The sequence below is a fragment of the Gekko japonicus genome, unplaced genomic scaffold (genome assembly GCF_001447785.1).
Source record: "Gekko japonicus isolate JY-2015 unplaced genomic scaffold, Gekko_japonicus_V1.1 scaffold1149, whole genome shotgun sequence".
Taxonomy (NCBI): domain Eukaryota; kingdom Metazoa; phylum Chordata; class Lepidosauria; order Squamata; family Gekkonidae; genus Gekko; species Gekko japonicus.
The window spans coordinates 255,777-279,268 of record NW_015167084.1 but is presented as its reverse complement, the minus strand read 5'-3'; the positions used below and the strand labels follow the sequence as shown (position 1 = coordinate 279,268).

Sequence of the window (23,492 nt, the reverse complement as noted above, 5' to 3'; positions counted from 1 at the left end):
TACCTTTTGCTGAATTTGCATATAATAACTCTGTTCACTTATCCACGGGGATGAGCCCGTTTAAGGCGGTCTATGGGTACGAGGGGGTTCCTCTCCCAATGGTAGACCTCTCCAGGCCCATAGAGGGGGATGCACAACTGTGGTAGCATAATGTTACCAAGAACTGGGAGGTGTTGAGAAAAACATTGGACAAGGCTAAATGTGACTATTAAAAAACTGCTGATGCAAAGCAGTCCCCTGGATGGGATTTGACCTCTGGTGATACTGTCTATCTGTCCGCCAAGAACATTAAGGGTCTGCAGCCATGCCGAAAACTGGGCTGGAAGTATGTGGGCCCCTTTAAAATTCTAAGGGTGATAAACAAGGTTGCGGTAGAACTCGACCTGCCCAAATCCCTGCGGGCTTTACACCCAGTAATTCACATAAGCTGCCTCAAACGGAACCCGGGGTGTTCGACTGGAGATCCTCCGTCTGCGAAACCTGAACCCTTGTGGCTGGACGGGGAGCCACATCAAGAGGTTCAGGAGATTCTGGACTCCAAACTACACAGGGGCGCCCTCCACTATTTGGTCCGATGGAAGGAGTTTGGTCCGGAAGAGAATGAATGGGTGGCCGTGCGTCACGTGCGCACCCCTCGCCTCATTCGAAGGTTCCATAGGGCATTCCCTGACAAACCGAGGGGTTTTTTCCTGTTTAGGGGGGGCAGTATGTCAGAGTCGGACACCGTCCTACTATGTAAAATTTTTTTAATAAACACTTTATTGAGTTTTGTAATTTTCCATAAATCAATAACAGTTTTTACACATATAAAACAAATATAGATACTATAGAACTGGTTACCAGAATAATAGGTGTAGCACAGTATTATAATTTGACAAACTCAGAGTGCCGCATGACGGAGTGAGCCCCCATCTCTGGTTCCAGCTCCTGCCAACCTAGCAGTTTGAAAGCATGAAATTGCAAGTAGATAAATAGGTACCGCTTTGGTGGGAAGGGGACAGTGTTCCGTGCGCCTCAGTGTTTAGTCATGCTGGCCGCATGACCACGGAGAAGTCTTTGGACAGCGCTGGCTCTTCGGTTTGGAAGCATTGCCCCCTAGAGTCGGATTCAACTGGCTTTGAGCAAGGGAAACCTTTACCTTTACCTCGCCTACTATGACAATATCATCTACTAGTATTTTTACTCCAGGCAGCCCTTCTGGTGCTTGTCTTAGTTGCCTCTGGAACACATCAGAGACAGGGCTGATTCCCATTGGCATCTGCAGCCATCTGAAGTATCCAAATGGTGTGGGAAAAGTAGTGAGTCTACTGAACTCTTCATCAAGTCTAATATACCGGAAGCCATTCATAACATCACAAGCACAAGCTTTGGAAAGTTTTGGCAATATGTCATCAATGGTGGGAAGTGGATACTGGCATCTCTTCAGTGCTCGATTCAGTGGCTTTGGGTCAATGCCTGAAGGCTTCATCAATAACATGGTCCTCACCCACGGAGTACTGCCATCCACTCCGTGCTATAACGTCTTTGCTCTGTAACTTACGAAGTTGTATAGTGTGGCTGGTAGATTTCTCCAAAGTAAATGTTATGTCCTAAGTGGATACTGGCATCTCTTCAGAGCTCGATTCAGTGGCTTTGGGTCAATGCCTGAAGGCTTCATCAATAGCATGGTGCTCACCCACGGAGTATTGCCATCCACTCGTGCATGCCTTTGCTCTGTAACTTACGAAGTCGTATAGTGCGGCTGGTAGATTTCTCCAAAGTAGGCATGCTGGTTCTACTGTCGACTCTACTTCTAGTTGTAACTCACCCTCCAGGCAACCTTCCCATTGGAACACATCTCCATAGTTTTTTACAACGTTTTCCTTTGTAAAAGCAACTGTACTCCTTGTTTCATGAACCGGAGCTAAAAAAAAATGGCGCTGGACCTTGATTAGGTCCATAGCCTGTATTTCAGAGCTTCCTTTTCCTGCCACAACAAGTGTCAATGGGTAGCACCTCTTATTTGGGGGGGGGGGGTTTGTGATTATTAGGTTGCATTTTCCTGTCGGTTGCATGGCACTGTCATTATTTACAATCAAAATCTGGCTCCTTTTTTGAATGGATGTGTTTGGATTCTGTTAACTTTGTGCAATCACATTACAAGAGGCCCTACAACTGAGCTGAAATCACACTGGTCATTTCCCCACCAGCTTTGCTGAATGAACTGCAGTAGGTATAACGGCTGTTTTCCTTTGTGACTCAAAAGTCAAAACCTGATGTCTGTGTAACGGCCATAATGTCATCACTGTTATGTGGTATCCCTTCTCTTTCCATATCAGTCTTACTCTTGTCTGTCTGGAGCTTTTCTTGTTTTGTCTTGTTTTTACACATGCTGCTGATTCAGTTTGTCACAATCCTTTAGGACTGCCATCCCCCCAATGGGTGTAGAAACAACAGAGATCACGGGTAGGTTACAAACAATGACGAAAACAGCTGTGATGTATAATGGAAAAATATATTTTTAGACTGCTGCATTGCAGTGAGTAGTATTTCATCAACAAGTAGTCAAGATGTACGCATCCACACAACGGAATCTGCATATACTCCCGTTTCACATGACCGCTTTATCTAACTGTGCTGCGTGAATAACATTAGTTTACACGTCAACAATTGTACGTACTTTATGAGCACGTAAAGATTTTGTTGCATTGAAGAGGGAAGAATGTTTTGTGTCAAGTTCACTGATTATAATTGTTGACGTGTAAACTAATGTACATCTTGACTACTTGTTGATGAAATACTACTCACTGCAACGCAGCAGTCTAAAATATGTATATTTTCATTAAACATCATGGCTGTTTTCTTCATTGTTTATATCCCCCTGATGGGGGAAATACTACTCACTGCAACGCATCAGTCTAAAAATATATATTTTCATTATACATCATGGCTGTTTTCTTCATTGTTTGTATCCCCCTGATGGGGGAAATACTACTCACTGCAACGCAGCAGTCTAAAAATATATATTTACATTATATATCATGGCTGTTTTCTTCATTGTTTGTATCCCCCTGATGGGGGGCAGGGGTTCCCCTGATTTTGGACCCCCCCAATCTGCCTGCCAGCCAGCTGGCCAATGGAGGAGCTCTGCCCCTGAAGAGTTCCATGGCACCCAATGTGTCCAGCGCATTGATGTGCCCAGCGCATTGATGAGGAACTTCTGACATCATTGCACCAGGCACGTCATGCAGGGGATGCTCTAGCATCCAGCCAAAAACTCTGTGGTGACCACCAGAAAACACCGGCCAGGAGCCAGAAGCCCCCCATCAGCAGACGGTAGGCACCTGACAACCCTACATTCTTTGCAGTACTGGCCTGCAGCAGCCATTCCTCCTTTTTTCATGAAGTCTCCCACAATAAATACACCTCACACTCGGCATGCTATGGTGACTAGTTGCTTTCTTCACCAGCTGTTTCATTGCATGTATTTCAGAGCCTGCAGGGCCTTCTCTCCGGAGCCTTTTTCTCTAGAGCCCTCGGCCACTCTCCCCATATCAAGACATTGCTCTAGTGTGAGATCAGCTTCTCTGTCTCTCATGTAACTTTGGAGACTTAACTGATTCTTTGAGTAGGGATAGAATAGTCTGTGGAACAATCCTCCCTGGTTTTCACCACCCTGAACAATTTCATGTCATCCGCAAATTTAGCCACTTCACTGCTGACTCCCAACTCCAAATCATTAATGAACAAGTTAAAAAGCATTGGACCCAGTACTGATCCCTGCGGTACCCCACTGCTTACCACCCTCCACTGAGAAAATTGCCCATTTATACTCTCTCACGGTTTCCTATTAATTAGCCAGTTTTTGATCCACAAAAGGACATGACTATCCTATGACTATTGAGCTTAATTAGGAGCCTTTGATGAGGAACTGTGCAGAAAAATCTATGCCTCTCAATAGTTTCATTTCTCTTAGGTGAGCAGTAAGTTTCTAAGGCTTGTTAGCACTCCTGAGAGACTAGAATCTTTGCTTAATTTAAGAGTGCTGTACACTTTTCTCCCTTGCTCCCCTAACAGGTAAAATAAAAGCTTTACTTTCCTGACATCATCCTCTGCTTTTATGGTCAGGTCAGTATACAGACCATAAGAAGAGCCCTGTTGGACAAGACCAGTAGTCTGTCTAGTCCAGCATCCCGCCTCACACAGTGGCCAACCAGTTCCTCTGGAGGGCCAACAAGAGAAGGGCAGAGAGGCCGAGGCCTTCCGCTGATCAAAACATCAGAAGAGCCCTGCTGGATCAGACCAGGGAGGGTCCCTCTAGTCCAGCATCCCGCCTCACACAGTGGCCCACCAGTTCCTCTGGAGGGCCAACAAGAGAGCAGAGAGGCCGAGGCCTTCTACTGATGTTGCCTCCTGGCTCTGGGATTAAGCTGAAATTCTTCCTTCCAGTGACTCCATCACTGAGCTAGATTGATGTCAGTGAAATCCAGAGGCACAGGGGGGTTCAGACTAACTTCCACGGCTGTGTTTTGCAGTAATTAGTTTTCTCCTGCTGCCACCACCTCTTGAAAAAAGGCTTTATTGAACTGCCAAGTACAGGCCCAGAGAAGTGGGGCTCTGTTCTCTTAGAATCCTTCCTCAAAGGAACACAGTTCCTGTTAACGTACTTCCGTTTATCTTGATACCGTTGGGAGGATCACTGGCAGAAGGGCAGATAGGTGTCAGGCTCCTTAGTCAGGGCATACCACACAAGGCTTTTTCAGAAGATAAGTATTTACTGGTAGTCCAGTACGAAAGAACTCGTATACAGCTTGTGTCAGGAATGGCCTGTAATACAATGGCCTCTGACTTATAGTATAATCAAACTCCCCCCCCAATAAGCTGAAGCCAATGGTTATATTTCGCACGCGTGGGCTAAAGCGAGCAGGCGAGTGGGCAAAGCTCAGAAACCATTCACTTTCCCAGCTGAGTTAATTGCAGCTGGGAACAACAACAAGGTCAAGCTAGAGATAGCGCGCAGAAGCTGGACAGGGATGAGCTGGGAATGAGGAGGCGGTGTACCCCTCCACATTCCAGATCTATGACAGGGCTACCTGACAATACGTGTAAGAGGCTAGAGTAGGTTTTAGGTGCAAAGAGAAAAGTGACCAAAGAAGGAATGGTCTGAAATACAGCAGGAACTGTATATAGAATTGCAAGTGGTTCAACCTGGGGGTGTGGCAAAGGGGTTAAAGTGACGCAGGAAAGTAACTCTAGGGTATGGGAGGATAGCGAGACTGTAAGTGAGGCGTCAAAAAAAGAAAGCTGAGGATGAGCGAGTAGGCAAAAGGGGCAGGAGCAGTAATGGGACGCTGGCAGCTGGGCTGCCTATGGGAACCGCTGCTAGCAGTGTAGAGTTTCAGCAGTGATTGCAGACATGCTGCTCACTGTTGTGACGCATCAAGCAACCGCCTGTTTGCTGTGGCAGTTAAGACTTCAGACAAAAAAATTCTGCAGCCAGCCTTGGGCATCATTGGGAACCTTGCCATGAGTGCACAACATTTGTTCTGAGGAAATTAGGCCCTGCCAGAACTCAGTGTGAATGAAGAAAGAAAACCTAACCACTGAACAAGCAATGCCCTGAAGGACGGCACTTCACAGTGCAGGGTGACCTCTTCCCTTCTAAACATTGTGTTCTCGTATTCATCTACTACATCACCTCCAAATCTGAATTGACCAGGCTTCAACAAGCCCTATTAGCTCATCTTGGCCCCAAGATCATCGAGATAACAGAACGGGTACATATGCACGGTGAGAGAGAGAGTGCCATACGCCGCCTAGTCATATTGCTTGCCTTTGGCTGTATTCTCCTTCCCATTATGCCTAGCTGTCAAAAGACAATAGCTTCCAACTCCCTTTCTCAACCCAACCTTCCTATGGTTGCCAACTCGGGGTTAGGAAATACCTGGAGATGTGGGAAGGGTTAGAGTTTTGGGGGGGGGACCTCAGCATGGTGTGTTACATACAGTTCATTCTCCAAAGCATTTTCTCCAGGGGAACTGATCTCTGCCACCTGAAGATCAGGTCTAATTCCAGAAGATAACCAGATAACTAATTCCAGAACCTACACCCTCCCCACCTACCGCCCTCTCTTAATCTTGCAAAGTAGTCATATGACAGTATTTTCTTCACGGTTGTTTCTGTAACTAATTATCAGAAATGCAGAAAAGACACAATAGTCACACCAAATGACTTTTTCAGCTGTGAGGGAGGGAAGCTCTTTGGAAAAGAGGATGTCTTCAATAACCATCCAAGAAGACTGCGAAATTGCAACCCACCGGCTGTGGTCAGACAAGCCATTAGATCCAACTTAGCTGCGAATGCCTGACAGATCAAAAGTACACGATCTGATTACAACATCTGGGGATTGGTGTAGTGGTTAAGTGCGCAGACTCCAATCTGGGAGAACCGGTTTGATTCCTCACTCCTCCACTCACACCCGCTGGATGACCTTGGGCAAGCCACAGTTCTGGCACAGCTGTTCTTGAAAAAGAGCAGTTTCTGCCAGAGCTCTCTCAGCCCCACCTACCTCACAGGGTGTCTGTTATGGGGAGGGGAAGGGAAAGATGTTTGTAAGCTGCTCTGATACTCCCTTGGGTAGTGAAGGGTGGGGTATAAATCCAATCTCTTCTTCTTCTTCTTCTTCTTCTTCTTCTTCTTCTTCTTCTTCTTCTTCTTCTTCTTCTTCTTCTTCTTCTTCTTCTTCTTCTTCTTCTTCTTCTTCTTCTTCTTCTCTTCACAGTCATCGGCAAACCATGCTGCCCTGCCATAGAAATGGAGTTAAAAGACACCTGGGAAAGTCCGGTCCTAACACTTGCCGACAGACCACGGATGGATTTCCCCTAGTCTGATCACTCAAGTGCGTGCTCAGGCCGTCGGGATGGACTGTTCAGTCCATGCTGACTCAGCGCCAGTTTTTTCCCCTACTTGCCGATATGTGCATAACTGCATAGTCGCAGGGGCTCGATTTCTCATTTATGGAGAGGCACACAAAAAGGCAAAAAAAAAAGAAGAGTGCCACTCGCCCGAACATGCCATCTGATCGCACAGCAATGGACTGTGCCCGCAGCAAAATGGATTATATTGGGATGTCTGATCGAGCAACTCCGTGCCAAATACCAATGGATGAAATAGGAGCGCTTCCTGAATGGCACATCTGACTGCAGCCACATTATTTTGCTCCAGTACCCTTCCTCAGAATTAGTCAGATTCTTAAAACATAATTCACATTGGAATGTTTCTGTTCCTATGGCTGTTCCACAGCTTATCCTGTCTCCCTGGCTCTGATGTGCTGGACTGCTTCAGCATGTTATTCCCTGAGTACTTATTAAAATTGGGGCATTTGGATTTCTAATCTGCAACCAGAAAACCCCACATCCTGTGTTTGGAACGAATTATGTATATTACTGTAAACTTGCTCGATTCTCCAAAACTTCTCTATCTGTAGTAACTGGGTTTGGTTGGAGTCTGTTGGGAAAATTTGGAGTCTTCTGCTACAAATGCAGAAGAAAGGATACATGGTGCATCGGGGACAATGCATGTATAGCAATGGGAAGGAGGACATGCTGAAAACATGGGAATGAACACAGAAGTGTGCCAAGCTGTTAAACTACAACTCCACACCAATCACTGGAAGTTACTCATAGATCAGAGGTTGCAGTGGGTTAACAACACACATTTAGGGCGATTTCGCACTAGAGCTGCCTTGCGGCGCAGCCGCCGTTTGCCCCAACACAAACATGTCAATTTCACACCCGAAGCTGCGGGGCTGCATTTTGACTTGCGGCTTCACCCAATTTCCTCCGCAGTTTTGTGATCCTGGTTTTTGAGGATCACGAAACTGCGGAGGAAAGGGGGCGAAGCCGCAGGTCAAATGCAGCCCCGCAGCCTCGGGTGTGAAATTGACAAATAGTGTCAGGGCAAACAGCGTCTGTGCCGCGAGGCAGCTCTAGTGCAAAATTGCCCTAATCTTTTCTTCTCAGTTATAAGGCCCAGCAACATGCCAAGTTTGAATGTAAGGCCTACACAGGCCAGCTAGATTCTAAGTTCTGTAACGCAAATACAGGCCGAATTCAGACTGGCAATTTGAAGCGCTAGGGAGTAGTGGCAAAGAAGACCTGGAACAGACCCGGAATGGCTTGGTCGCGGTATTCCCGTTCACACTGCAGCAAATAAAGCGGGAGGATACCATGGAGGAAGCGCAAGGGAGCGTTTGCACTGTTAGCAGCTGCTTCTGTGCTCCGCTGCATGAGCCTATGCGCATGGGCACCTGCCGCGGAAACAGCCAACGCCTCTTATCAACGACTGTGGGTTGTTCCTGCCTTAGCAGCACTTTTGTTCACACTCAGGGAACCGGAATCAACCCGCTCTACACACGGTTTGCTACCACTTTCACCTGGTACTTTTTAAACTCAAGAGGGAAGTGGCACAAGACGGCTTGAGTGCGGCTGGGGGGACGCCTGAAAGATGTGCCTGTGTGAACCCGCCCCTTTAATCCGCTACTGAAACGCTCCTGAAACGTTTGGCTGCCGGGCCAATCTGCAAGTCTGAACTCGGCCACAGTCAAAGTGTAGTGTGAGAAGCTTGGACTGCGTTGGGCTGCCTCGGAAAAAGACAAACATAGAACTAGGGCTTGAGAGAGCCAGTTTGGTGTAGTGGTGAAGTGTGCGGACCCTAATCTGGGAGAACCGGGTTTGATTCCCCACTCCTCCACTTGCACCTCCTGATGTGACCTTGGGTCAGTCACAAGCTCTGGCACGGCTGTCCTTGGAAAAGAGCCGTTTCTATCAAGAGTTCTCTCAGCCCCACCCACCTCACAGGGTGTCTGTTGTGGGGAGGGGAAGGGAAAGGAGTTTGTAAGCCGCTCTGAGACTCCAAGTGAAGGGCGGGGCATAAATCCAATCTCCTCCTCCTCCTTGACATGGCCGAGCAGGGCACTGGAGCAGAGAGCGGGGGGCTGATGGCTGCAGCCTCTTCTGATCCCTAGCTGGAGGTGGGATTTGGGCCTCCGGGCCTCCAGTGTGGAGAGGAGGGTGTTATGTTCCCCTGGGGCCTCTTCCTCCCACCAGGGTGCTCTCACTTGTCCCTTCTGGCCCTCTCTCTGTCTCAGCCCTTAAACAGGAGCAGTCCAACCACTTCCTCCCTGGCCTGAGCCTGAAAGGGTTTAAAAAGGCCCTCACAGCCTTTACATGCTCTGTCCATGTTTGTTTTGCCCAACTGGCCCTTGGAAGCTTCCTCCACTCTCCCTCTACCTGGGACCCCACCTCCTCGTCCCCTCATGGGCAAACAGCTTGCTGGAAAGGTCGCTGCCCCTTGGCTGGGTAGAGCCAGCATGGTGTAGTGCCAGGGCTATTTTTGGGCAGGAACGCACAGGAACAGAGTTCCGGCTGGCTCCTGAATTGGCCACGCCCAGCAGGAACTCATTAGCATAATAGGCCACACCCAACAGCAGAAACTCATTAGGATTGGCTACATTAGGGGTGTGTGGCCTAACATGCAAAGGAGTTCCTGCTACAAAAAAAGGCCCTGGGTTTTGACAACAAACAAGGCCAACAGAGTAACAAGCAAAAGGTGGATGTGGCTGGATGACCACACTTCTGGTAGCATGGGGGTGTGGCCTAATATGATAATGAGCTGTGTTGTCAGGGGTGTGGCATAATATGCTAATGCGTTCCTGCTGTTGGGTGTGGCCTATTATGTTAATGAGTTCCTGCTGGGCTTTTTCTACAAAAAAAGCCCTGGTGTAGTGGTTAAGAACCGTGGACTCTAATCTGGAGAACTGGGGTTGATTCTGCTCTGCTTTGTATGCAGCCAGCTGGGTGACCTTGGGTCAGTCACAGTTTTCTCAGAGGTCTCTTAGCCCCACCTATCTCATAGGGTGTCTGTTGTGGGAGAGAGGAAGGAAAGGTGATTGTAAGCCAATTTGAGACTCCCTCAGGTAGAGAAAAGTGGGGTATAAAAACCAATTCTCTTATTATTCTTCATTGTACCTTGCCTGTGCATTACTGCTGGACAGCTGAGCTGCAGAGGTGTGATTGATACAGCCCATTGTTGTTGTTGTTCAGTCGCACATTCAAGTTCGACTCTTCATGACCCCATGGCATCACGCCAGGCCCTCCGATCTTCCGCCGTCCTCTGAAGTTTGCTCAATTTCATGTTGGTTGCATCGATGACACTGTCTAACCATCTCATCCTTTGCCGTCCCCGTCTTCTTTGACCTTCAATCTTTCCCAGCATCAGGGTCTTCTCCAGTGAGGGCTCCCTTCTCATTTGTCAACTGGTAAAATTTCACAATAAGAAGCCATCTGCAAAATATCAAGTTATTGTCTTTACATCATAAAAGTATTCTGTAACTTCTTATTAACCTAGTATATTTTACTTTCTTATCTATGGATTCTCTTAATCAAACTTCTTATATTGCTTAGTAGTCAATCTCTCTACACATATATTTATAAATCCTTAATCTTCTACTACTTATCATTAGCTACTCCAAAGTTTTTCTAAATGTCTAATACGAACTAATTTCCCATTTCTAATGTGGATGATGTTTATCTTTAAAGTTTTCTGAAATAATATATGCTTACCAGTCTAAAACCTAAGCATTCTAAAAATTATATGTTCACCTTAAACATAACAGTTCTAATACTAGGGTTCAACTTCACATTTCTTATACAAATTGCTATAAAATACTATTAATGTTTTTAATACAGCCATGCTAAATTCCATATAATTATTACTATTATTTGTTTTTAAATCACATATTGTTTTTAAGCTTTTACACTTCTCCTTGCTTTAGCCATTCCACCTTAAATCGTTCTCCCTCACCTCCCTTTTCTCTCCTTCTTTCCAGCCTTTTATTTTCTATAATTGAGGATTGTTCTTAAATAGTTTCAATGTGGGAGTAAGACTCTTTACCTTTTACTAAATTCAGCTTCACATTTCTTATAAAACTTCCATATAAGTGCTAATAATACTTATCTTTAAGATACATACAAATCTCTTATATCACATATTTCTTCCACCTTTAAGTTTAATCATATTAAATCATTTTACATGGTTTTATGCTTCTCTACAATTGAATATAAAATTATCATGAAATCTATTTCTTTGTCTTAAGTTTCATATCCTTAATTCCATTTTAAATATCATTTAACCTGTTATGGCTATTCCACCTTAAAAAATTCTCTCTCCTTCACTTTTACACTACTACTAAAATTCTAGATAATACCTTGTTTATAATATATATTTCTGTTATTTGGTTTTAATTTCAGATTCTCTTACATTTTAATCTCATTAAGTTCTGTTTTAAATGATACAGCCTACTATAGGCATTCCACCTTAAAGTGCTTCCCCCCCTTCTTTTTTACTCTTATATTCCCATCTTCTTTTCTTTTGGGGCTGTAGATTGCTTCTATAGTCTTCTGCTGTGGGGTCGAAACTCTCTCCATGCTGGCTTGATGCGCCCAAACAAAGAATATGAAATGTATTTGGGGTTATTTCCGGGTTGTTCGTTCTAGTATGTTGTGATCTTCTTTCCTTAAACAGGAATGCATCCGTGTTCTCCATTTTCACATTAAAGAGGTTGTTCTCTAAGGTTTTTTCCTCTTCAAAAAACAACTCTTCGTTCAGATCTTTTAGCTCATTTCCAGGTTCATTTAAAGGTTGTTCCAACAGACTTTCTTCTTGGTGGAATTGGCATAAAGCCTCTTGCATACGCTCAATCGAAAGACACAGTCTATGCTGCACAGGAAGCAAAGCTGAGGCAAACATGTTGTTAAATATTTCTATCTCCATTTCTATAAATCAGCTTAGGCAGGTAGACAGTTAAGCAAAGAGGCAGGCCATATATTAGTTCCGATAATCCATCCTTCAGTTTGCAATCTAAATTATAGTCCTTTTAATGTTGTTTCCTTTACCTTGAGACCCGCTCCAGAAGCGGGGTGGTGGTGGTGGCAAAACTATATGGGTGTTCCCCTCCTTCCCGTTCTTTCTTTCTGAACTTTTTCGCAGTCTGATTGAATTCCACAGTTCTATTCCAAAAGACATTTCATATACGTGCTAAGAAAAAGGATCTTACTTGTTAGATGTCTTCTTGTATTTGTTGTAGAAAGTGATTTATTTGTAGAAATGAGCTTAGTTTCGATTCTCACAAAGTCCGGCAGACACAGCTTGGAAGCCAATATGGCGATTGCTCGGCTGGGGCACCAAGATGGACAAAAGACTCCAGGGCCCAGCAGCTGCTAGAATCTGGTATTTTGTCAATTCTCCTGCTTCAGAGACCTCTTTCCTGAGGCCCCCCTAGGAGCTTGGATAAACCAAACTCCCCCACACCGTGCAATTCGAGTGGCTGCTGGAGCAGGGCTCCACAGCTCCCGTCGATCATGCTGTGCTGAGACCGGAAGTCCGAAAGAGCGTTGTTAGTAATGCTTTCTAAGGCCCATTTGACTTCACATTCCAGGATGTCTGGTTTGAGGTCAGTGATTACACCGTCGTGGTTGTCAAGGACATTGAGGTCCTTCTTGTATAGTTCTTCTTTGTATTCTTGCCATTTCTTCCTAATCTCTTCTGTTTCTGTAAGGTCCCTACCATTTTTTTTCTTTATCATGGCCAGCTTTGCATGGAACGCTCCCTTGATTTCTCCAATTTTCTTGAAGAGATCTCTAATCCTTCCCATTCTATTGTTTTCCTCTATTACTTTGCATTGTTCATTCAGGAGAGCCTCCTTATCTCTCCTTGCTGTTCTCTGGAAATCTGCATTCAGTTGGGTAAATCTTTCCTTCTCACCTTTCCCTTTCCCTTTCCTTCTTTCCTCTGCTATTTGTAAAGCCTCATCAGACAGCCACTTTGCTTTCTTGCATTTCTTTTTCTCTGGGATGGTGGTGATTGCTGCTTCCTTTGCAGCCCAGCCTTCCAGCCAAACCCTCACTGTCCCAATGACCTGTGGGAAAGGCGCTGGCCTCCAGCTGTCACTGGGCCATGTCCCTGCCACTTGAGGATAGCCTATTTTTGGGCCACCAGAGCAGCCCACCATGGGTGGTTTTGCTGCAGTAAGTGGAGACATTGAACAGGATGGGGTGGGGCACCTTGCCTGGTCCTGGACATACAGTCATAAAGATATATAAAACAGTACTCAGCAGAGTAATTTACACCAGCTAAGATTTAAAAAAAATATATATATCATACATGCAAAACTGAAGCTTTAAATTGGCTTTCTTGAGAGAATCCATTCAGGCAGCACAGAACAAAGATATAAGGAGGAAAACCCGCAAACTTTGCTTTTGTTCCACTGGAAAAATAAGGGTGAAAATAATGACCTTATACTAAAAACAAAACCATCTGGGAAATTCAATGAAGTAAGAATAACAAATGGCAAGGAAACCTGGAAATTTCCATAAATGGCAAAGAAACCTGGAAATTTCCACCAGAGGGACTTTGCTCTTCTTTTTATCAGGAAACTGGAGAGGTTTGCTGCTGCCTTACTCTTGTTTTACCTACAAGCAGTTGCCAAACATACTGGGGACTTATTGCTAGAGAGGTCTGCATAAGACTACAGTATCCTTGTGCACATTTACCTGAAAGTTAGCTTTGGGTGCGGTCAGACGGCGTGCTGGGAGCGGGTTAAACTGCTCCAGTTCTAACCAGATTATATTTGATCTGGATAATCGCAATCACACTTCCCTCCCTTATCCCGCCTCACCGTGCAGTCACGTCACTCCCCGGCGTCTACACTACTGATGCACGGGAGCGTGTGCCGGTGTTTTTTTAAAACAATTCCTCAGTTTGTGCATGCGCATAGGCGTCCCTCTGTAGAAGGGGCAGAAACTATCATGGTGCATGCACAGAACCACCAGGGCGAATCAATCCAACCCTTCCAACAAAAGACTTCCCTTTAAATGTTTGACCCGAAAATGGCCTCCGTGAGATCCCTAACTCATCTAAACGCTAAAACAAGTGACCATTTAAGTGTCGGTTTTCTAAACGCGGTGGTGGAGCTCCGCCTATGTGCACACCGCTAACACATTTTTAAAAATGGCGGGCGAAAAACGGAAGCTTCGGGCAGCTTTCGAGCGGGGAGGGGGTTTAAACCAGAAGTGGCTCAACACCGCAGGAGCGATCAGACATCAGAAAAGTGCAGCTAGAACCGGAGAATCAGGAAAACACCACTTGGGGACCTGGTAACAAAATATTCCGTTTTAAAGGGGGTTTGAGCTGGAAAGTGACGGCTAGGGATGGTGCGCAGATGTTGGGTGTGTGGATGTGGATATAAAATCCGTTACTGAAGCGTGCCGAAAGCGGACTAAATGACCCGTCTGAACGCACCCTTTGAGTTGCGTATTTCAGTATGAACAAAAAAATAATTTTAAAAATAATCTGTGGTCTATTGGGGGAGAAAAGGAAGAACTGCTTCTTTGAAAACATCTCAAACTAGAAATATCATTTTTCCCTCCCTTTTCAGGGAAGACAAGCCATATTTTTGAGCAAAAGACCTCTCCAGTCATCATAACAAACCACACTGAAGAGAACTAGGTCAGACTGTCGATTAGCTTAATTTTTCAGATGAACAGCATGGGGGAAATATGCTTCACAAAGAGAAGACCTCTAAACAGTAGGCTAAATGAGAGATGTATATAATGGGCTAGTTTTCCAAAGGGAGTGAGAATCAGAGAAGAAGTGGGTTATAGGGTTGCCAACCTCCAGGTGGGACCTGGAGATCTCCCAGAATTAGTACTGATCTCCATGGGGCAGAGATCAGTTCTCCTGGAGAAATTGATGCTTTGGAGGGTGGACTCTATGGCATTGTACCCATGGGGGTCCCTCCCCTTCCCAAACCCCGCACTCTCTAGGACCCCCCTCCAAATTTCCAGGAATTTACCAACGTGTAGTTGGCAATTCTATGTTAGCATTCTGGGTCACTGCGAAAGGCAACGAATGAAATTATTTTCCCTGACAAGAAAGTTTATCTGAAGCACAGCTAGACTGAAACAATAAATAAGCTCCTAGGACCCTTTCTTGGATGTGGGAATTTGGAAAATGGCGGCAAGAGAGAAACTGAATAGTGTGTGGCTTTTCTTTACAAAATTCTACCATGCTCTAATCATTTAGCCATGTTTATCAATCAGAGGATCATTTTTTTTACGTCTAAAACCATGCTGGGCTCTGTTCCTCCTGCAAAAACACTTCGATACCTCTCTTCAAAAGACATTCACTGTTACCCTGAATTGTCCCTGTACAGGTAAAGAAGAAACTAGACTTACCTAATGTAGGGTCATAATCGCCGATAAATCTCTTGGTGATGAATCTCACCGTCAAAGCTTCATTTGGAAAAAGAAAAACTGTGATTAGAAGAGTAAATCAGTATATACATATAATAGTTTATTATTAGACCATAGGACAAGATCCATGGGGTGAGAAGGTCTTGCAGGCAAGTCATCAGACTTTTGACAGTAGGTTATGGGGGCAACAGAACAAAAAGGGCATAAAACAGTTAACTTCCAGGTCATGGGTTAGGCTCAACAGATGGGTTCTGAATCCCGTACCCTGGCCCACTGGACACAAAGTACTGTTTTGGTCCAGTTTCTTGTGTCCACAATTAGCATGCACCACATCACAGAGAAAAACTATAGATTTTAATGGGCTGTGGGAATGACTGTTGCAGAATTTTGAAAATGAAATTTGCACACTACAAAATAATCATAGAATCTCTAGAATCATAGAATGTTAGAGTTGGAAGGGACCTTGCAGGTCATCTAGTCCAACCCCCTGCACTCTGCGGGAGCATAGCCGAAAGATAGCCCTATAACATACCCAAAAGATGGTCATCCAGCCTCCGCTTGAAAATGTCCAGCGAAGGAGCATCCACCACTTCCTGAGGCAGACTGTTCCACTGCTCAACCACTCTTACAGTTAGGAAGTTTCTCCTGATATTTAGCCGGTAATGACTCCCTTGTAATTTCCACCCATTAGATCTAGTCTTGCAATCCGGAGTGAGAGAAAATAGATCCGCTCCATCTTCTATGTGACAGCCCTTCAAATATCTGAAGACTGCAATCATGTCCCCTCTAAGCCTTCTCTTTCCCAGGCTAAACATACCCAACTCTTTCAGCCTTTCCTCATAAGACTTGGATTCAAGCCCTCTCACCATCCTGGTCGCCCTCTTCTGGACACGCTCGCGCTTGTCAACATCCTTCCTAAAATGTGGTGCCCAAAACTGGACACAGGACTCCAGGGGAGGCCTGACCATAGCAGAATAGAGCGGAACTACCACCTCCCGTGATCTGGACACAACACTGTAACCATTTTTCACATTCCCTTTGAGAAAGGGTATAAAAGGTTTTGCAAGGGAGCAAGTGTTGGGGTGGTGGTAAGAAATCTCATCCGTGATCCTGAGGCAACCGTCTGACCCGATGAGCCCTTAGTTGAGAGATTAGAAGGGGGTATGGGCAGGGCTATTTTTGGGCAGGAACGCACAGGAACGGAGCTCCGGCTGGCTTCAGAGCTGGACACGTCCACTACAGCCAAAACCTCTGCATGTGTGGCTGCAGAGGGAAGGCCTGGAAAGTGACCCCCCCATTTAAATGCCTCCCCATGCGGCCTGTCCAAGGGCCGGCTTGCCCAGACTCCCCGTAGTTACAGAGCACCCGGGCAAGCTTCCCTTCAAGGGGGGGCTTGCCCGGGTTCCCTGCAGCCGCGGGCGCCCAGGCAAGCCAAGGGAAGGCATGGGGTGTGACCTAATATGCTAATGAGTTTCTGCTATTGAGTGTGGCCTATTATGCTAATGAGTTCCTGCTGGGCTTAAAAAAAAAAAAGCCCTGGGTATGGGGATGCACTTTCATGTACAGAACCCATAAAAATGAATGTGACCTCTGTATTTAAATATGCATCCAGATGCACATTCAAATGCAGCCATTACCCAGCTACACAACGTTATTTTAATGGGATATGTGCTCAAATACGCATGCCCAGCCACATTTTACCCCTGCTACTCATGCCTATATTTGATGTTCAAGTTGTTGATTTTGACTTTAAAATCCTACACGGCTGAGGTGTAAAGTACTGGGTTCGCCACATGTAGACTTGGACTACGACATGCGTTCAGACGCGTTTGTTGTACTTCACACACAAGACTGAAAAACTGGCTGTGCAAGGGCCAACTATATACACTCCACCCAGCACACCCAGGGTCCCATTGGAGGGTTTGAATTTCCCACCAGAGGGTCTATTGGTGGACACAAGGTGGTCTAGGATCCCAGGTCCCCTTTGTGTTTAGGACCCAAGCTCCTTACTTTCGCCATGGACCCCTGGTGGCAGTCCGCGTACATAACAGAGAACTGGGGTAGCTGAAGAACTGTCTTCTCTGATATGTTCCTGCACAGGAATTAAGATCACAGGGACAGGCTGTGTTCATGCTGTGAAGAAGCCATTGTACATAAAAAGAAAGTATGCTAAAGAGACTGTGGAAAGGAGTAACAACAACTGCATGCAGGTATTAAAAATGTATGAAAGACCGGAAGGTAAGGATTTTTGCGCCTGAAACAGTAACATTTCCAGCAAAAATAGAACTTCAGAAAAATTTAGCGTGGTACTAGAACTGGCATTAACTCACTAGAAGACCCATTTCATAAGTTTGTAGCAAACTGAGCCACATTAACTGAACTGAATACCACTGGTGTCAACTTATGAATGAGGCTGATTAGCTGTGGGAACACATCAAAATCCCGTTCTTGTTCTAATAAACGGAGCTCCATCACCCCAGATTCACCATCACTAATGGTTCAGAAGTGCTACTATGTCATATGCCCTAAGACTGGGGAAACAATGCCCTCTTCGCTATCTAAGGTACAGGTAAAGGTTCCCTTGCTCGAAAGCCAGTCGAATCTGACTCTAGGGTTGCGATGCTCATCTCCGTTTTCAAGCCGAAGAGCCAGCGCTGTCCAAAGATGTTTCCGTGGTCATGTGGCCGGCATGACTAAACACCAACGCGCACGGAATGCTGTTACCTTCCCACTGAAGTGGTACCTATTTATCTACTTGCAATTTCTTGCTTTCGAACTACTAGGTTGGCAGGAGCTGGAACTAGAGATGGGAGCTCACTCCATCATGCGGCACCCAGGTCTTGAACTGCTGAACTACTGACCTTCCACAGCCTGCAGTTCAGCGTCTTCACCACTTGAGCCACTGCAGCTCCTTTCGCTATGTAAACAACATGGTTAAATCTTAAGACAGGTATTTACATATGATCTAACATATTCTTTATCTCTTTAAATCAACAAATATGCAACTATGTGCACAGCTAAAACCTACATACTCTAGACAAGGATGTCATTTTATTCTAACAAGGCCAGTGCCTAATTGCATATTCCTCATCACTGCATCTCCATGCAAATAATGCTGCAGGTGTTGAACAGATTTCTGTTGTTTACCCTAATTTGTTACTGTTTCAAGAGGAGCTCTGGTCCTGGCTAAATCCAACATAAAGTGGGGGGAAATGAATTTGTGCTGTAGGCACAGGCATCGCATAAGAGGAAAAAAAGGTCTCCTTCCTGATCTTGCAATAAAAAGGCTAATTTTTAAGGTGGTGCTTTTGAGATACTAGGGCAAAATATGAAAGAACAATCAATTTAATTGAAATATGAAATATGAAAGAACAATCAAACAAGTTACATCCAGTTTGTTGTAGTGGTTAAGTGCACGGACTCTAATCTGGGAGAACTGGGTTTGATTCCCCACTCCTCCACTTGCACCTGGCTGGATGACCTTGGGCAAGCCATAGTTCTGTCAGAACTGTCCTAGAAAGAGCAGTCCTTGAAAGAGCTCTCTCAGCCCCACCTACCTCACAGGGTGTCTGTTGTGGGGAGGGGAAGGGAAAGGAGGTTGTAAGCCGCTCTGAGACTCCGAGTGAAGTGCGGGGTATAAATCCAATCTCTTTTCAAGTGAAAAATGAGATAGCTTTCATGCTTTTTGGACTTTTCATCCCGGTGAATGAGAAGAAGAATCTATAGCCTTCCCAGCCTGTGTTTCAAACTGCATGTAAAACTTTATATTTAGTAGTGCTTTTTGTCAATCAAAGCATCTGTCTGGAGCTTTGTTGCCATGGGGGTACATCACCTGGAATGTATGGTTTCGTTTCTGTCTCTTATCTGGTCAGTGTCTGGTATAGCCATGTAACCTTGAAACCTGCACGCCTTTAGTATCCTGTTCCCCTGGGAATTTTAGAGCGTTAGTTTGGCGGACTTTAAGCTTGGTAGTGATTGGCCATGAGCCACTGATGTATGTTTGAATAGGCTATAATTGCTAGCTTCACGTGCTGGACCTCAGTCCTAACAAAGTATGTTATGAATCTGGATCTTATCACTATCTCAATAAACTTTACTTCTTCTGAATGATTGTTATTGGGAACTGATTTCTCCAGGGATGCTGACACTTTTTTCAGGACATTTTTGATTATATGGAGGGAGGGAAACAAGCCTGAAAAATGGCAGAACAACTATACAGAGAAAGCAAGCAAGCAAATGCTTAGAAAGATTTTCTGTGTATCACCTAGCCATTCTTTCCCTTCTGTGAGGCTCCTTGCACACTTTTAGAAAATGAAAATAAGGAAGTGTACTCAGCTCAGAAGCAGCAAGCACGCAATAGGTACAAACAACTTCAGGGTGAGGAGAGGACACAAGTTTAAGCCTGCAAAGAAAATCAGGTAAACCTCCCAAAATGAAGGTTCAAGATAAATATTTTCAGGAACAAAATCAGCAAAATAATGCAAAATAATACAGGAAACGGTTCGAAACTGAAGGGAATTGAAAACAAATCAGCCAGTATCATAATGCCCCTGTATAAATCGATGGTGCAACCTCATTTGGAATACTGTGTACAGTTCTGGTCACCACACCTTAAAAAGGATATTATAGCAATGGAAAGATAGAAAAGAGCAACTAGAATAATAAAAGGGTTGGAACACTTTCCCTATGAAGAAATGTTAAAGCCCTTGGGGCTCTTTAGCTCGGAGAAACGATGGCTGAGGGGTGACATGATCGAAGTTTATAAGATTATGCATGGGATAGAGCAGGAAGAGAAAGAAGTACTTTTCTCCCTTTCTCACAATACAAGAACTTGTGGGCACTCCATGAAATTGCTGAGCAGCCGGGTTAGAATGGATAAAAGGACGTACTTCTTCACCCAAAGAGTGATTAACACTTGGAATTCACTGCCACAGGAGGTGGCGGTGGCTACAAGCATGGATGCCTTCAAGAGGGAATTAGATAAGCATATAGAGCAGAGGTCCATCAGTGGCTATTAGCCACAAGGTATGGATAAGAACTCTCGGTCTTGAGCAAGTGATGCACTGTATTCTTGGTACTTGGGGGGCAACAGTGGGAGGGCTTCTAGTGTCCTGGCCCCACTGCTGGCCCTCCTGTTGGCACCTAGTATTGTTGGCCACTGTGTGACAAGAGTGTTGGACTGGATGGGCCATTGACCTGATCGAACATTGGCTTCTCTTATGTTCTCTTCCCCACTAGCCAAATGCCTTTAACAACAAATATACCACTCACAATACACACTGTTTTTCTGCCTGGGAATCAGTACCCATCCCTCTGGGAAGAACAGGAGGAGATATTTTGGTCTGACCCTGATACTAGTCCCTGTGGGAGTTTGTCTTGTTTCTTGGTAAACAATAGAAGAGCAGAGTATGAAAACTGCTGCTCTTCTTTTCATTATAATAGCTGAGTAGCCAGAGGGAACAAAAATGAAATCATGTGCTACTTTGGGGGCTGTTTCTTTGCTTGATTAAATAAAACAAGTGAGAACCCCTAGAGATCAGGAAGGGGACTCCCCCCCCCTTATGTGATGCCTGTGCCTAACGCACAAATTCATTCCTCCCCCCCTTATGTTGATTTTAGCAAGGACGGGGGCTCCTTTTGAAACTGTAATTTGGAGTGATAGGTCCCTTAGCAAGCTGTGGCTGTCTGTTCTTGCCTCACCATGGAAAAGTACTGACTTGCACTGCATCTCCCAGCACGCTCATCCTGCACAAAGAAGCCTTTAAACTCCAAGGTAGAGCCAGAAAAGACTTTTCTCAAAGGGAAGCTGCCCAAGTGTAACCATAACCCCTTTGAGAGGCTGCTGAGTGAAACACAAATGCACTGTGAATCGGGTATGAATTGCATTCATGGGATGGTTTCTGGAGTAATTCTTGTGGATGACTAGATGCAGGAAGCGTAACTGCTTTAGGTCACCCACCCAATTGTCTTGAAACAATCCTGTGTGGTGAACTGTTAATTCCCCTCCTGTGCATTGTCCCTTAACCTTTAAACCATTACCACCTCCCAAGTACACAACATTATTATTTCGTACTCTTCCTATTTATTAATTGGAATATTTATATCCCTCCTTTTCCACCAACCACGGCAGCTCTTGGCAGCTTATGTGTGTTGACTTATGGCTTCCCCAACAATGGGCTTGCTAGGAAAATGAGAAGCAGAGCTGGCTTGTCGTTTCCTTCCTCTGCAGGGTCTGTATTAGTGGCCTCCCATCCAAGTATCCACCCAGCTTTGCTTCCAAGAATCTGACAAGATCGGGCTACCACGTCGCCTCCCCTCCCCTACGCAGCTTATCCTCCCCAAACCAAATCTGACAAGCATGTCAACAAACAATATTTATAATATAAAAAAGAAAGACTCACCTGTACAAATTTCCCTCAAAATAATAGCCTACTAATGCAAAAAACACACCTAAAATAATGTCTCTATATTTCTTGCAGACGACAGGCAACACAAGGGCACTTTTCGCCTCCTTAGGTGTCAGGCTCCTTAGGCAAGTCACACCACACAGGGCTTCAGAAGAAGATAACTGTTTTATTAGTGATTCCAGTACTAAAGAACACGTGTACAGTTTGTGTCAAGAAAAGCCATCAGTATAAGGACCTCTGACTTATAGTAAAATCGAACATCTCCCCTATGTGCGCAAGCCAATGATTATAGTTCATGCGCGGGGGCAAAAGCAAGCGGGCAAAGCACAAAAACTGTTAACTTTCCCAGCTGAGTTAATTGCAGCTGGGAACAACAACAAGGTCAAGCATGGACAGGGAAGAGCTGAGAACGAAGAGGAGGTGCGCCCCCTCCACATTCCAGACCTATGACAGGGCTACCTGACATTGGGGAGGGTTTTCATAATGCTGGATCTGCTGCAGAAAAACAGCAGGCCCATGCTGTGGCCGGGCGAACAGTTGAAACAGTGGGCTCAACAGCAAGCGAGCAACCCTTGGTTGGATCTGCATGTAGGGGGTATGTGTATTTATTATGGCATTGAGCCAACAACCATAACACATTAAGATACAGAGTGTTAAAATCTGGGTAAAATGGAGTTATATATATATAACTCCATTTTACCCAGATTTTAACACTCTGTATCTTAATGTGTTATGGTTGTTGGCTCGATGCCGTAATAAATACATACATAAATGGCCCTATCTTATATATATAAGGCCTGGCGTGATCTGGTCCATGGGGTCACAAAGAGTTGGACTCGACTGTGTGACTGAACAACAACAAAAAATATATAAGACCATAAAAATATTTGACAAATCCAGTAAGAAATATAAAAGGCAAATACAATTTTATAAATTTAGCTGCACCATTCTGATACGATAGCGTGCTGCCCAAAATTTAGCCACAGATTCAGTAATAGTCCGATTTTCATGGGATAACAATCGGTTACAACACTCCCAGTCTGTCTGGCCAGATGTTTCTTTTACAAAAGATGTGATATATTTCTTTCAGCTCTTATTGTACCAGTTGCATCGAAACATCATATGTTGGATGGTTTCTTCTTCCCCAGAATCGCACTGGCAGAGCCTCTGGTCAAATGGGACCCTTCTATATCTGCCTTTAAGCATAGCGGAGGGGAGAGCCTCACATCTAGCTAACGTAAAGGTTTTCCTAAACCTAAATGCGATAAGTAGTCCACAGGGACCGGGCGGTATCTAATTTGCTCAGGCACTCTAACGTTGGGTCATGTATGTGTATTTATGATATATGCAAATAGTACATAGATCTCAGGAATACATTCAGTGAAACCTGCGCACCTGATGGCCATCACCCAATTCCTGCATGTTGAGTTTGATTCCTATTTGCTTTGTACCACATTTTAAGATGAGAAAAGTAGAATCTGGGATGTTATCCTCAGGTGGGATGAACAGTATAAAACAACTCTCCATTGCTGGCTGTCGGAAGCCTTTGCCAATAGGGAGAAGTGGCAGCATAAAATCTTAAAAACCTGAACGGCTCCTATTGGGCTTCCCCTCCATTCTGGATTCCAGGGGGGGGGGGGCTGTATGATCTCAGTTAAGAATCACAGTCCTAGTATGCAGGGGTCGTTTCGTAAAAAAAAGAGCTAGGGGAACTAATTAGCATAACTCATTAGCATATGCCACACCCCCTGACATCACCGGAAGTGTGTCATAAGGCCACACCCCCTGACATCAC

At 45.0% G+C, this 23,492-nt stretch overlaps 1 protein-coding gene across 1 annotated transcript in view; it reads right to left on the bottom strand.

Moving 5' to 3' along the window:
• Positions 1-23,492, bottom strand: part of LOC107111796 (ras-related and estrogen-regulated growth inhibitor-like) — a 70,661-nt gene that overhangs the window by 10,139 nt on the left and 37,030 nt on the right. Inside the window, exon 3 of the mRNA XM_015412829.1 lies at positions 15,273-15,329. Coding sequence (XP_015268315.1) covers positions 15,273-15,329 — 57 coding nt within the window. The remainder of the gene's footprint in view (positions 1-15,272; positions 15,330-23,492) is intronic.